The sequence below is a fragment of the Myripristis murdjan genome, chromosome 19, assembly GCF_902150065.1.
Source record: "Myripristis murdjan chromosome 19, fMyrMur1.1, whole genome shotgun sequence".
NCBI lineage: Eukaryota > Metazoa > Chordata > Actinopteri > Holocentriformes > Holocentridae > Myripristis > Myripristis murdjan.
In genome coordinates this window covers 28219354-28233396 of record NC_043998.1, presented here as the reverse complement: position 1 = coordinate 28233396, position 14043 = coordinate 28219354, and the positions used below count along the sequence as shown (strand labels likewise).

General features: G+C 42.1%; 1 protein-coding gene across 1 annotated transcript; it reads left to right on the top strand.

The window, feature by feature from the left end:
* Window positions 1-1922: 1922 nt before the first annotated feature.
* On the top strand, window positions 1923-10669 carry LOC115377551 (cephalotoxin-like protein). The gene is made up of 2 exons (XM_030077362.1): window positions 1923-2019; window positions 9027-10669. The coding sequence occupies exon 2, from the start codon at window positions 9029-9031 to the stop codon at window positions 10667-10669; it is 1641 nt and encodes a 546-aa protein (XP_029933222.1). The 5' UTR covers window positions 1923-2019; window positions 9027-9028.
* Window positions 10670-14043: the final 3374 nt, after the last annotated feature.

The following is a 14043-nucleotide window of genomic DNA, read 5'->3' as shown; positions in this document are numbered from 1 at the left end:
TTATTATGATGATTTTTCACGAGCTTGTTTTTTTTTTTTTTGGTGCCCCCCCAGGCACTTGGTGCCCTACGCGCAGTGCGTGACAAGCGTGTGCGGGGCGCCGTGTCTGAGTGTCAGAGACATGTGGACAGATTAGATAGATATCAGAATAGACAACATGACAGAGACTGTGTGTGTGTGTGTGTGTGTGTGTGTGTGTGTGTGTGTTTTACTTTGTTTTTAAAAAAGAAAATTAAAAAAAATATATGGTAAAGAATATCAAAAAAACCACGTTCATAATAATTAAATATTTAAGATTATACTACAAGACAAAATACTGTTAAACTACCACAAAACTGCAAAAAAACAAGAACAAAAGAAATTTGCATCAAAAATGACCCCAAAAATGAAAAAAAAAAAAAAAGGAGGAAATGAAAATCTTTAATGTTGCTCATCTTTTGGACCTGCACTGATCTGTTCATGCTGTGAAATGCAGGGGCCCCCAAAGGATTTTTTTTTATACAGAGGGCCCTTGAATGCTCTGGGGACGACGCTGCATGGTGATGTTGGCTTCAGCTCGTCTGCTGGTGAATCTTGAACTAAATGATCTTAAGGCTCATCAGGCAGGATCAGTATCATATCAGAGGTGTGAGATGCAGTGTGTTGTGTCAGTGTGGTAGATTGAGAAATGTGCAGCGTCACAGACAAGAACCTTTGGGACATGTGGACAGATTAGACAACGTGACAGAGACTGTGTGTGTGTGTGTGTGTGTGTGTGTGTGTGTGTGTGTGTGTGTGTGTGTGTGTGTGTGTGTGTGTGTCTGGAGAAATGAATGTTTCCAAGAGGTAGAAACTCTTCATTTCCTCTGCAGGGAAGAACCGAGGAGGAGTGTCCGTGTTCCTGCGCTAATGAAGCTCAGACGTCCCGTTTCCTGTGAAGGCAGCATGGAGCTGCAGCCCATCCAGCTACAGGAAGCTGACACAAATGCTGAGGGAGGAGAGGCGTTGCTATGGAAACAGTACATCACGTGGGCCGGTCTAAGCGGTGTAAACTGGTTTCAGGGCTGTCAGATCGAGGACCGCACCAGGGGCCCCGCCTTCCTCACTATGGGCCCTCGTGTCATCTGACCTTTGTTTTAGGAAGTTCAGTGAACCCTTTGATGCCTTTGTGAAACACAGGGAGAACACAATGAGCAAATTAAAGGAAATTTGCAAAAAACAAACAACAAAAAAAACCTATACTTAGACTGTACTTTTTTGTACTTTCATAAGCATTTAAGCTGAAACCTGAGCAAAAAAAAAAAAAAGATAACTTTGTTTAAAAAAAATAAACATATATGGTAAAAAATATCAAAGAACCACATTCATAAGTATTGTAATTAAATATTTGAAATTATACTACAAGACAAAATACTGTTAAACTACCACAAACTACAAAAAACACAAGAAATTTGCATCAAAAATGACCCCAAAAATGAAAAAAAGGAGGAAATGAAAATCTTTAATGTTGCTCATCTTTTGGACCTGCACTGATCTGTTCATGCTGTGAAATGCAGGGGCCCCCAAAGGATTTTTTTTTACAGAGGGCCCTGAAATGCTCTGGGGACGACGTTGCATGTTGATGTTGGCTTCAGCTCGTCTGCTGGTGAATCTTGAACTAAATGATCTTAAGGCTCATCAGGCAGGATCAGTATCATATCAGAGGTGTGAGATGCAGTGTGTTGTGTCAGTGTGTTAGATTGAGAAATGTGCAGCGTCACAGACAAGAACCTTTGGTACATGTGGACAGGAAGCAGCTGGCAGCTGCTGTGAGGAAGATAGAGATGGAGATGTGAAGCAGGACCAGAGCAGGAACCTGAGCAGATCTGGATCTGACCAGCTGACCTGCTGAAAGGGGAACCTGCAGGACATTTAACCCCCAGAGTTTCACCAGGAGGCGCCGCTCTCTGTCAGAGGCTCTTCACACCTTTTGCTTTGTGACACTTTTCAATCTTCCAGAAGTTTGTCCTTTTCATCGAGACGCTTGAAGACCCTTTGCAAGTGAGTTTACTTTTATTTATTCAGAGGATGAGAGTTAACCCTTTACTGCAAGAACTATTTCTTGAGCATTTAATTACATTTTTCAATTAATAGAATTGAATAGAATAGAATATTCTTTATTGTCATTGTACAATGCACAACGAAATTAAAAGTGCACACACACGAAATTAAAAGTGCACACACACACACACACACACACACACACATGCACAGCAATGCTGTGCATGTGCGTGTGTGTGTGTGTGTGTGTTGGGGGGGTGACATGCTGTATGCCATATAGCAACAACACACAGTGATGTAAAGTGCACGCAGAATTTTTTTTTTTTTTTTTCTTTTTTTAATGAATCAAGATTTTATAACCAGAGTCATGTTTTTGAAAATCTACGTAGCCCGGGTGGCCTGGGTGGCCCAGGGCAGAGCTGCTCACCTGGTGGCTGTGGCTGCAGGGACGGTTTGGAGCTGTGAGGGGAGAGACGCTCACTGACAGCCGGCACAGTTTTGGGGAACTTCCTCTTTTACCCCGTTTGTTTCCCCCTGCATGTTTTCTGTGTGCTGGGTTTCCTTATTTTATTTTGTTCTTTTAGTTTGGGTTGCAGGTTTCTGGTAGATCAGTCTTTCATGTTTTGTTTCTTGGTTCAATTTAGTTCATTTTTTCCCTTTTTTAAACTTGATTTCTTGGTAAAATAGTGGTTGTGTATGAGGGACGAAAAATGACAAAACAATAAATAAATGAATAAATAAATAAATACGCATATAAATATATAAATGCATAAATAATTAAATTAATAAATATTTCTACATTTATTTATTTCTTTATTTCTGTTTTTATTCATGCATTTATTTATTTATTTGTGTATTTATACATTTATGCATGTATTTATTTATTTATTTTTACATTTATTTATTTATTTATTTATTCATTTCTACATTTATTTATTCATTTATTTATTTATATATTTATTTTTACATTTATTTATTTATACTTTTATTTATTTCTACATTTATTCATTTATTTATTCCTTCTTTTATTTCTACATTTATTTATTTATTTCTACATTTATTTATTTATTTCTACATTTATTTATTTATTTCTACATTTATTTATTTATTCCTACATTTATTTCTGTATTTCTACATTTCCACATTTATTTATTTCTGTATTTCTGTGTCGTATGTTAATAAGGTGGGCGGTTCTTACATTAGTCTTAAGCACGATTGGTTTGTGGGTGTGATCCTGTCCACTGCTACTACCTGGACCATAGACATATGGCCTGGACTGGCAGTAGCAGTGGATAGCAGTGGACTAGCTAGCTGCTAGGGCATGAACAACGCCAGACTTTTCCACGTCGTCGACGTTACGTCGACCCGTCAACACCGGGAGATTTTTGGGGGGCTAGCGGGGCTCCAACCGGAGGGAGGGAGGGGTTGTAGTGGAGCGCCGACCGGGCGACCGGGGGGTGAGGAGGCTGTAGTGGAGCGCCGACCGTGTGTGTGGGGGTGTGTGTGTGTGGGTGTTTCTTCGACTTTCGACGGGTCGATGTTTACATTAATGCCCTACTAGCTACTGTGTAAAACGCAATGGAAAGTGTTTTGAGAGCCATTGTCAGTGATTTAAGGTCACTGGCGAATGATGTGGTAAATCATGCACCCACCGACTACTTCCAGTAGTCCGACTACACACACGGTCGGCGCTCCACTACAACCCCTCCCTCCCTCCGGTTAGAGCCCCGCTAGCCCCCCAAAAATCTCCCGGTGTTGACGGGTCGACGTAACGTCGACGACGTGGAAAAGTCTGGCGTTGTTAATGCCCTAGCAGCTAGCTAGTCCACTGCTATCCACTGCTACTGCCAGTCCAGGCCATATGTCTATGGTCCAGGTAGTAGCAGTGGACAGGATCACACCCACAAACCAATCGTGCTTAAGACTAATGTAAGAACCGCCCACCTTATTAACATACGACACAGAAATACAGAAATAAATAAATGTGGAAATGTAGAAATACAGAAATAAATGTAGGAATAAATAAATAAATGTAGAAATAAATAAATAAATGTAGAAATAAAAGAAGGAATAAATAAATGAATAAATGTAGAAATAAATAAAAGTATAAATAAATAAATGTAGAAATAAATAAATAAATGTAGAAATAAATAAATAAATGTAGAAATGAATAAATAAATAAATAAATAAATGTAAAAATAAATAAATAAATACATGCATAAATGTATAAATACACAAATAAATAAATAAATGCATGAATAAAAACAGAAATAAAGAAATAAATAAATGTAGAAATATTTATTAATTTAATTATTTATGCATTTATATATTTATATGCGTATTTATTTATTTATTCATTTATTTATTGTTTTGTCATTTTTCGTCCCTCATAGTTGTGGTGTCAATTTGGAAATACATATATATATATATATATATATATATATATATATATATATATATGTATATATCATGTGGTTGCCATGGCTGGGCGCATAGACGCAGCGGCTACAGCTCTCCACTCTCGGTGCCGTATTATATGTTTTTGTATGTGTGAACGGTTGTGTTTTTAGCTTAAAACACCTTATGTTGGGCAATGTACACGTACAGTCGTCAGCACCTTTTGAGCTTGGGATTGTGCTGCGAGGTACCATTTTCGCCGGACTTTCATCGCTACCAGGACATTCTGGAGGACGCCGTTAGAACACCGGGGTCTCCGTGGATAGTTCTTCCAAGTGACAAGTCCAGGAGGAAACGTAAACAAGCAAAGGAAACAACAGTTATCAGGACCTTTTGAGCTTGGGATTGCGCTGCGGGATGCCAATTTCACCGGACTTTCATCGCTGCCAGGACATTCCGGAGGACGCCGAGGCTGCAGGGCCGGTGCATTGACACGGCTGAAAGGACAGCCCTTTGGGCCGCCGCCTCCCAGCATTTTCCAGCGCCAGGTCCATGGCGAACACGGGATGACGAACTGTGCTTGCACATCCAACAAGTGTTTCCGTGACTGTTGCATTTTTTCTGATATCAGAGACATGGCTGCAGCCATCTATTACTGGACTTGGCTATTCAGCTAGCAGAATGCACGATGCTTTCTATTCTCCCCTGCACCGAAAGGACTGAGCCCTAATTTCGTTGCATTATTATACATATATGATTGTGCAATGACAATAAAAATCTATCTATCTATCTATCTATCTATCTATCTATCTATCTGTCTATCTATCTATATCTATCTATATATATATCTATCTATCTATCTATATATCTATCTATATATATATATATATATAGATAGATAGATAGATAGATAGATATATAATATATATATATATAGATAGATAGATAGATAGATATACATACATATATTTATATATACATACATATATACATGTAAATATATATATACATATAAATACATATATATATATATATATATATATATGTATAATTCTCTGTTCTGTTCTCTGTTCTGTTCTCTGTTCTGTTCTGTTCTGTTTGTTTTGTTTGTAGCCGCTAGCCTAGCCGTCTCCATAGATTTCAAAGGGACGTTAGCTCCGCGGCTAGCGCTACTTATTGAATGTGTATTTTGACTTAAAAGTCTGGTGTTGGGTGCTTGTTAGAGTTCTCATCAGGCCTGAAAATTAAGACCCTACTGGGCCAGCCCGAGGCCCTACCCTACCCTACTAATTAGCTGACTTTAGGCCCAACAGCCCGATAAAGCCCGGAAAAAAAAAGAAAAGAGAGAAAAAAAAATCGCCAAATTCACCATTATTTAGCAGCGCCGGTGGCTCAAATTCTAGTAACAGTGAGAGAACGGACATAATAGCTGGCGAAAGGCAGCTTCACATGTTCAGTTGTTCATAAAACATGCTAAGTTAGTAAAGTTACTGTAGTTCTGCACAAAATGGTTTAATTTAGCACTAAACTGTTATCCCGTTCTTCTCCCTCTCTCTCTCCTTCTGCTTCATGCCTGCATCATTTATATTTCGTCCTTCAACGGTGACAGTAAAACCTTTCACGGAACCAGAACCTGAAGCCCTACCCTACCTGACCAATTCACATACATTTTAGGCCCGACCCTACCCGAAAATGTCGGGTAGGGTCGGGTAGGGTCGGGTTCGGGCAGAATTTGAGGACTCTAGTGCTTGTATTGATTTGAAATGAACCGGAATGATTGTCAAATCAGAGATTATTGTATTGCATTGTATTATATTGACAAATGAAATGATATATTGATCCATGATGCTTTTGATGACAGCTCTCTTGTAATGCACTTGTACGGTGCGTTTTTGCGGTACAGTGTGTATGAAGAGAGTTCTGACTTGCCATTGTTTGTTATGGCTCATATGCTTTTGCTGCCATGTTGAAAATGTTCATGTTTGTTAAAATAAATATGTTCATACACTCATTAATATCTCAAGTAGTAGTTTTAGTAGGAGTGTGGCAGTGGGGTGGGACAGTGTGTGTGTGTGTGTTTGTGTATGTGTGTGTGTGTGTGTGTGTATGGGAGGAGGGGGATATGAGGTAGGGGGCCTGTGCCCCAGTAGAGCTTTATGCCTAGCAACGCCCCTGGTTAGCGATCAATAGTCAGTTATCATAGATGAGAGGAGGAATCTGCTTTTATGTAATTTGTGCATTTGTCATCTCCAGTTGCAGAGGGTCAATGGAAGTAAGGACCCTTTAGACTCAACTGACAAAACTATGGAATAAGCGCAGTGGAATAACATCAGTGAGTGGTGAGAACAATGTAGACTCAACCATTATTTTGTGTGCTTATTGATATATTTATGGGTGAAGTCCAGAAGGTCCTCATTTAAATCAACCTTAAGCAATTTTGCGCAATGCAAATTTGAAAGAATGTAGTTTGCTGGAAAAGACCACACCTAACAAAATGGTTGTTTTGAAAAAGTAACTCTATAACTTTTACTCTGAGTAAAATTTAAATGAGTTACTTTTTGCCAAACTCATGAAACTTGATTTTTCAGTCCCTTAAGATAATCCACAGTTCCTTGATGCCTATAGTGGATGAAGGTAGGGGTAACTGCTTCATTCGGGTCATCAGGTGGATATCCCTTTTCACTGGTGTTTAGATGATGAGCCCACGACACCTCCAGAGGGCTCATCGGTGACATCTGGGGTCTTAGGTTCACCCCACATTTTTACCCGTCCTGCTCCATGGTATTCATCCTGCAGCCCAGTTGGGGTCCTTTCTTTTGAGCCCCAGCCAGTTGCAGCTTCGCTCAGCAGCCACTGACAACGACCTGATGGCTTGTCGGAGCGCTTGTCCTCAGACTCACATCTGTTTCAGCAGTCTGGTGGTCGATGTGGCCACAAAGCCTCTGCAGCCGAACCTCCACTGGGAGCAGCTGAACAGCTTTCCAGCCCTGTGGTGTCTATGGATATTCTCATTCATCCAGGTCATCGTTCTCGTTGGGCAAATTGAATCGTAGGCAAATGGACTTGTATTTGTCTTAGGAAGACGTTTCGCCTCTTATCTTATATGAACGACAGTCGTTAGAGTCAAGTGTAACCCTGGTGAACGACAATCGCTGAGAGTCGTCTGAGGTTAATTTGTTGATCGTCCTGGGTATCGATGAAAAGCCAACATTATAAATCAGAGATAGGTGGTGCCGCAGACCCCCTCCCCTGTTAAGGGATGGTTTTTCCACTTTCACATAGATGGCTTCTTTTACTCCTCTCTCAAACCATTTGTCCTCCCTGTCCAAAATCTTAACATTGCTGTCTTCAAAGGAGTATGCCTTTTCCTTTAGATGTGAATAGACAGCTGAGACTGGACCTGAGGAGTTCGCCCTTCTGTGTTGAGCCATGCTTTTGTTCAATGGTTGTTTTGTTTTGCCAATGTATAAGTCCTTGCATTCCTCACTGCATTGGACGGCATATATCAGGTTGCTTTTTGCAAAAAAGCAGTCTGTTCACCAGACCACAACAATGGTCAATTGAAACCAGCACCTAATGACTGTCGTTAACACTAGACCACAAACAATGGTCAAGTGAAACCAGTGCCTTCATGAACACACCCACAGGCATTTTGGTAAACACTCCCACAGAGGTTAAATACCTGGACTTTACTCCACTGTCTTTGTCAGACTAGTGAACTGATGAAGCCCCTTGGATAAGAAGCGAAACGTCTTCCTAAGACAAATACAAGTCCAGTTGCCTACGATTCAATTTGCCCAAAGAGACAGCCCTGTGGTATTGCCTCCACTGCTATGTCAGAGTACTTCATTATTTTCTGTTCATGTGCTTTGTCCACTGCTGCTTCCTATGTTACGGTTAGCTCCACGATGTATAGTTGCTTCTGCAAGGTTGACCACAAGATCAGATCTGGCCAGAGATTAGTTATGATGATCTCTGGTCCAAGTCAGCTCGCATTTTCCAGTACTGGGCTGTGGCTAGTAGGTCTGATTCCCTTTTTGCAGCTAGGCTCTTTGGGAATTGTCCTGCTGATATGAAGGCAAAGGTGTTTTTGTAGGCCAGATGTTGGTGGAGGGATGGTGTTGGTGATAGTTCTCCTTCCTTCCAAGATACTGTTTAAGACCTGCAAGGACCTGGTTGTGCCTCCAGGTATAGCAGCCTTGGGACAGAGTTGTTTTGCAGTCAGTGACGATGTGCATTAGTGTTGCTAGACTTTAGCAGAGAGGGCAAGATGGATCTTCTCCCAGTCACTGGCTTAGGTTTTTGGGAGTGGGAGGTACATTATACATGGCTCTAATGATGAAGCTAATTTTTACTCCTTCCATCTCCCGAAGGTCCCTCTAGGGTTAGGGTTGCGGATGCAGGTGACATAAGCCGGTGATGGAGCTATGCCCATTGGCTTTTCTAGAACCTGCCTATTTGAGAAATAAATTCCCCAAAGTCTTCAAACTGAAGAACTTCAAAAAGAAAAAAATTATAAGCATGGTACGAGGGAACAATTCATTTACTGGTTTGTTTCATGGGTGTGAAACACTCTGAAAATAAATAATATGATTTTATCTGTGTTGCAGAGATGGCGGTCCTACGTGTGTCTTTGCTGTTGGGCTCCTTGATCCTCCTTTTCTGTTGGACAACCACATCTGCTCTGTCACATGACCCCACCTTCAGCACCACCAACTCTCGACCCCCCACCAGAATCAGGAGGGACCTGACCTACCTTACTCAAGAGAAAACAAAGGAAGTCATGGACACTGGGAAATCTGCGCTGGAGGCATTCAAATCTACATTTGACGTTCTTCAGGAAACTAAAACATTGTCAGGCATAATGGAGAAGATCTCAAAGTTTTCTGGCTTGGTGCCAGGCATCGGAGGCCTTATGCTTTCCTTCGTCAGCATGGTCTTGATCTTCATTCCTCAGGAGAGCCCCACAGACCAGCTGCAGGCTGATCTGGATGAGGTGAACAGGAAGCTGGACTCCCTCTCCATCCAGATCTCCAACCTGGCAACGGATGTGGAATGGCACAACTACGCTAGCGTCTACTCTCAGGACGAGGTCCGCATCCTCAACGCCTGGAAGAAGTTAAATGAGTTCCTTAAGAGCTCCAGGTTGCCACAGAGCAATGAGACAAGGATCCGTGTGGCCGAGATGTTCACCACCTTCTATGAGAACACGGCCACTGAAGGCAGCGTGGCCAGCCTCTACCACTACCTGACCGTCAGGGGCACGTCTCTCAGCAAGAACCTGCTCGACATCCTGACCAGGAAGTTTAAATGTGACTTTGATGACGTGGCCATGTACGCTTTCTATTTCAACAGCCTGTTGTACAGGGGGATGGTCCTCAACCAGTTCTACTGGAGTCTGATGGGTTTTGACACGTCAGTCAAGGCAGCTGAACACACCTCAATGATGAAACAAGTTGTTAGTGCTGAGAAAAAAGCTCTGAACTACTGCCTGAACAACTACAAGGAGTACATGAAGAGGGATGTGGAGGAGATCAGCAAAGCTCAGAGCTATGGAAACAAAACACAAACCGCTTTTAAGATCAAGAATGCTTTGGACAAGAAGTACTTCTGGTACAACTGGGTGGTGGTGGTGTACGACACGAAGCAGTACTACCCTGACAAAACAGATGGTTTCACTGTAATCCCCATGGAGAAGATCACTGCTGCTGTGGGTTTCACCAACAAAACAAAAATTAAGCCCTCCTGGAATATAGACAGTATTTGCTATGCTAAAGTGCCCTGCAGCAATAACAGGGCAATTGCAGGAGTGGGTAACTGCTATGTAGAGCTTGAGTACACTGATTATGTCTTTAGAAACTTCAGTTATATCAAGAAAAAACTGTGGCATGTCTCTTATGATCCAAACTCAGGCCAAGCTCCAAAACCCAAACTCAAGCGAGCCTGTCAGGAATCAGGGGGCTCCCTCTCCTTTTATTACTCAATGGAAGAGCCAGTCTGCACTGGGGTTCCCTGTATGAACGGTGGTACATGTCAGAAAATTCTGGAGTCCAACGACTGGATGTGTGACTGTCCAGATGGTTACTATGGAGAAAGATGTGAAAACAGTACAGTCATCAGTCAGCCCCCCAGGTACCTCGTGCCTCACCCTGTGCCCGTCATCAGCACCATCGAAGGCATGTTGAAAAACATGCAGAGCACGTTGAAGAATTCTCTTGATCAGATTTACTCCCTCCTGAAGCGGAGAGGCTGACAGACGCCTCCAGACGTCTGACGGACGACAGGCATGACGACTAAACGCCAACACGACAAACTGACCGCACATCAGCTGATTCAACACCTGAGGAGAAAAGAGTGAATCTGCAACATCAACAGATAAAAACCACTGAGAGGCTCAGATGAGATCGCTGTCAGATTGTCAGGTTGGATTTTTAACGGTTGACTGGACTTTGGATTTGATTTTTTGAGCCATTCTTTCTGTTCATTTTTCTTTGAAATCTGTTTCCTGAAACTTGATGTAACGCATCCTGCAATTAGACTGAGCCTCTGTGCAGCAGATCTGAAACCAACACCTTCAGCCTGACTGACACAGATGAGGAAAATCCTGAATCTGATGCTTTTTTGCTGCAGGCCTCCTGTCCACTTTCTCATCAATAATCAAACTGTTTAATAAAAACTCTCACTTTGCATTTCATGATGTGTACATTGTCTTTTCTTGTGTTTGATTCTTGTGATGAATTGAGGCGTTTAATTCTAACAGACCTCCACAGTTTGAAATATGTCTTTCATCATATTAAACACAACTAAATATTATTAAACATATTATTATGGAAGGGGGAATGTTGTGGGTGCAGCATTTTTCTGACAGCAGAAGGCATCTGATTCAGTCTCAGCCAAGGTGCCAGAATAAATGGTCCCATTTTATGTCTCTGCAAACCAACAAATACATTGACATATCAACTTTTCTCAACCAAAAATACATTTCATATCATCAATTTGTTTGAACAAATACGATGCACTGGAAAATAAGATTCATAAATAAGACCTACTCACAAATACAGTAAAAGCATCAAAATTAGTATCCCATAAAAATATAAATAAAATAAAATACTGCCCACTTCATGTCAAATTTATTAATATAGCACATTTCATACGACAGGCATCGAGTCAATGCGCTTCAAGACGAAAAGCAAAATCATACATACATTACAAAAACATATAAGAGAAGAATATAGAAGATAAGGCACATAAGACAAAACAAGACACAAAATGAGAACATAAGATAAAAACAAAAGGTAACAAGATACTACAATAAAAATGGAATAAGACCAGAATATTATTGTAATTAAACTGGAATGACAAGTTTCACCACATACTTAATCATACATAAAAGAAGAGCATTTGTGAGCTCAGACTCTGATGTTGGACCAGAGGGTCCGGCTCCCAGTCTGCGTTCTAGTTGATCCCAAAGGTGTTGGATGGGGTTGAGGTCGGGGCTCTGTGCGGGCCGCTCAACTTCTTCCACCCCAAACTCAGCCGGCCACGCCTTTATGGAGCTGCTCTGTGCACTGGGGCTCAGTCATGCTGGGACAGGAAAGGGCCTTCCTTCCCCAAACTGGTCCCACAGAGCTGGAAGCAGAGAATTGTCCAAAATGTGTCGGTGAGCTGAAGCGTTCAGATTTCCCTTCAGTGGAGCTGAGGGGCCGAGGCCGAGCCCAGAAACACCAGCCCACAGCGTGACCCCTCCTCCAGCAAACTGCACAGTCGGCACAATGCGCTCAGGCAGGGAACGTTCTCCTGGAGGCAGGGAACGTTCTCCTGGAGGCAGGGAACGTTCTCCTGGAGGCAGGGAACGTTCTCCTGGAGGCATGGAACATTCTCCTGGCGTTCCCCAAACCCAGGCAGGGAACGTTCTCCTGGCGTTCCCCAAACCAGGCAGGGAACGTTCTCCTGGCATTCCCCAAACCCAGACTGTCCATCAGATCGCCACATGGAGGAACCTGATTGGTCGCTCCGCAGAACACGTTTCCTCCGCTCCAGAGTCCGGCGGCGTCGTGCTCGGTGATGTGAGGCTGGCGTGCGGCCGCTCGGCCATGAAGCTCCCGGCGCTCAGTTTCTGTGTTGATGTTGATGCCAGAGGAGGTCTGGAGCTCTGCAGACACTCAGGACACTCTCAGGAAGCGTTTCCTGTGCTGAGGATGGCAGAATGTCTGCGCCAAGAACTGTCCAAGTTCTACAAAAAAAGAGATAAATAAAATATTAACTTTTTAACTTTTAAACTGAAGCATTTTTTTCTTCAAACTTTTAACCAGACCTGTCTGTCTGTCTGTCTGTCTGTCTGCCTGTCTGTCTGCCTGCCTGTCTGTCTGTCTGTCTGTCTGTCAGCTGTCAGTCAGAGATCAATAGATTCAATATTTCATCTGATCAGTTACCAGGGGAACCAATTACCTGGATGAGTGAGAGAGAAAGAGTGTTTGTGATGATGATGATGGTGATGATGATGATGATGATGAAGATCAGTGCTTCCTCAGTCCATTGTTGATATTATCTTTAATAAACTTCAGTCTCATACAGACAGACAGGAAACTGTTTTTATTTGTATTTTGTATTTGTTTTATTTCAAGTGTGAACATGACAAACTGGGAAAATATAATAATTCTGTCCAACATGTTTTCATAAACAGATTCATTTGTTGTTACACACACACACACACACACACACACACACACACACGTATATATGTTTATGGATAGATAAATAGCTATTTGCTTATTTTCTCAGTTGAATTACCGGTTAGAGGAGGAGATAAAACAGATGAGACACTGAGCGACAGTCTGAGGGGAAGGTGGGAGTCTCCTCCTCTTCTTCCTCTCCTTCTCCGTCCTCTCCTTCCTCTTCCTCTCCTTCTTCTTCCTCTAAACCAGCAGCAAGACAGAGCAGCCGGTAGAAAGAGTGGAGAGGAAAACGAGAAAACATGAAGGGAAAGGATGAGGAGGAAGAGGAGGAGGAAGAGGAGGTGTTTTTATTTTGAACTGAAGTTCAGAAAATAAAAGAACAGATTTATTGATTTTTCTGTCAGCGGCCAGAAGAAAGAAAAGTCCAAATGATCTCCCAGAGGACAGAGAGACATTATTACATTAATGTCCTTCACACACACACACACACACACGCACACACACACACACACTGTCTGTGTGTGTGTGTGTGCGTGTGTGTGTGTGTGTGTGTGAACAGGAAGAGGGCTCAGAGTCCCAGTCCAATCAGAAACCACCAGAGGGAGTCAACCAATCACAATCAACCGGGAACACAAACAGCGACCCACAGTGGAAATGAAAGAGAGACAGACAGGTGGTGAACCTGTCTGTCTGCACACACATATATCGATGTATTTATAACAGAGGTGTTCATTCACTTCTATGTTTGGCATTGAGCTCATAGTTAGTGCTGCTGTTGGACTGGACTGCACTTTAAAGCTGTTTCCAATATTCTGTCCCCTTCACTGTATATAAATATAGTGGGACAAAAAACTAGAAACCCCTCTCAGTGTAATGCAGTCCAGTAGCAGACCTCTGCAAACTACAACCTCAGTAACAAACACAGAATTAAAGAGACACATTCTGCACAATG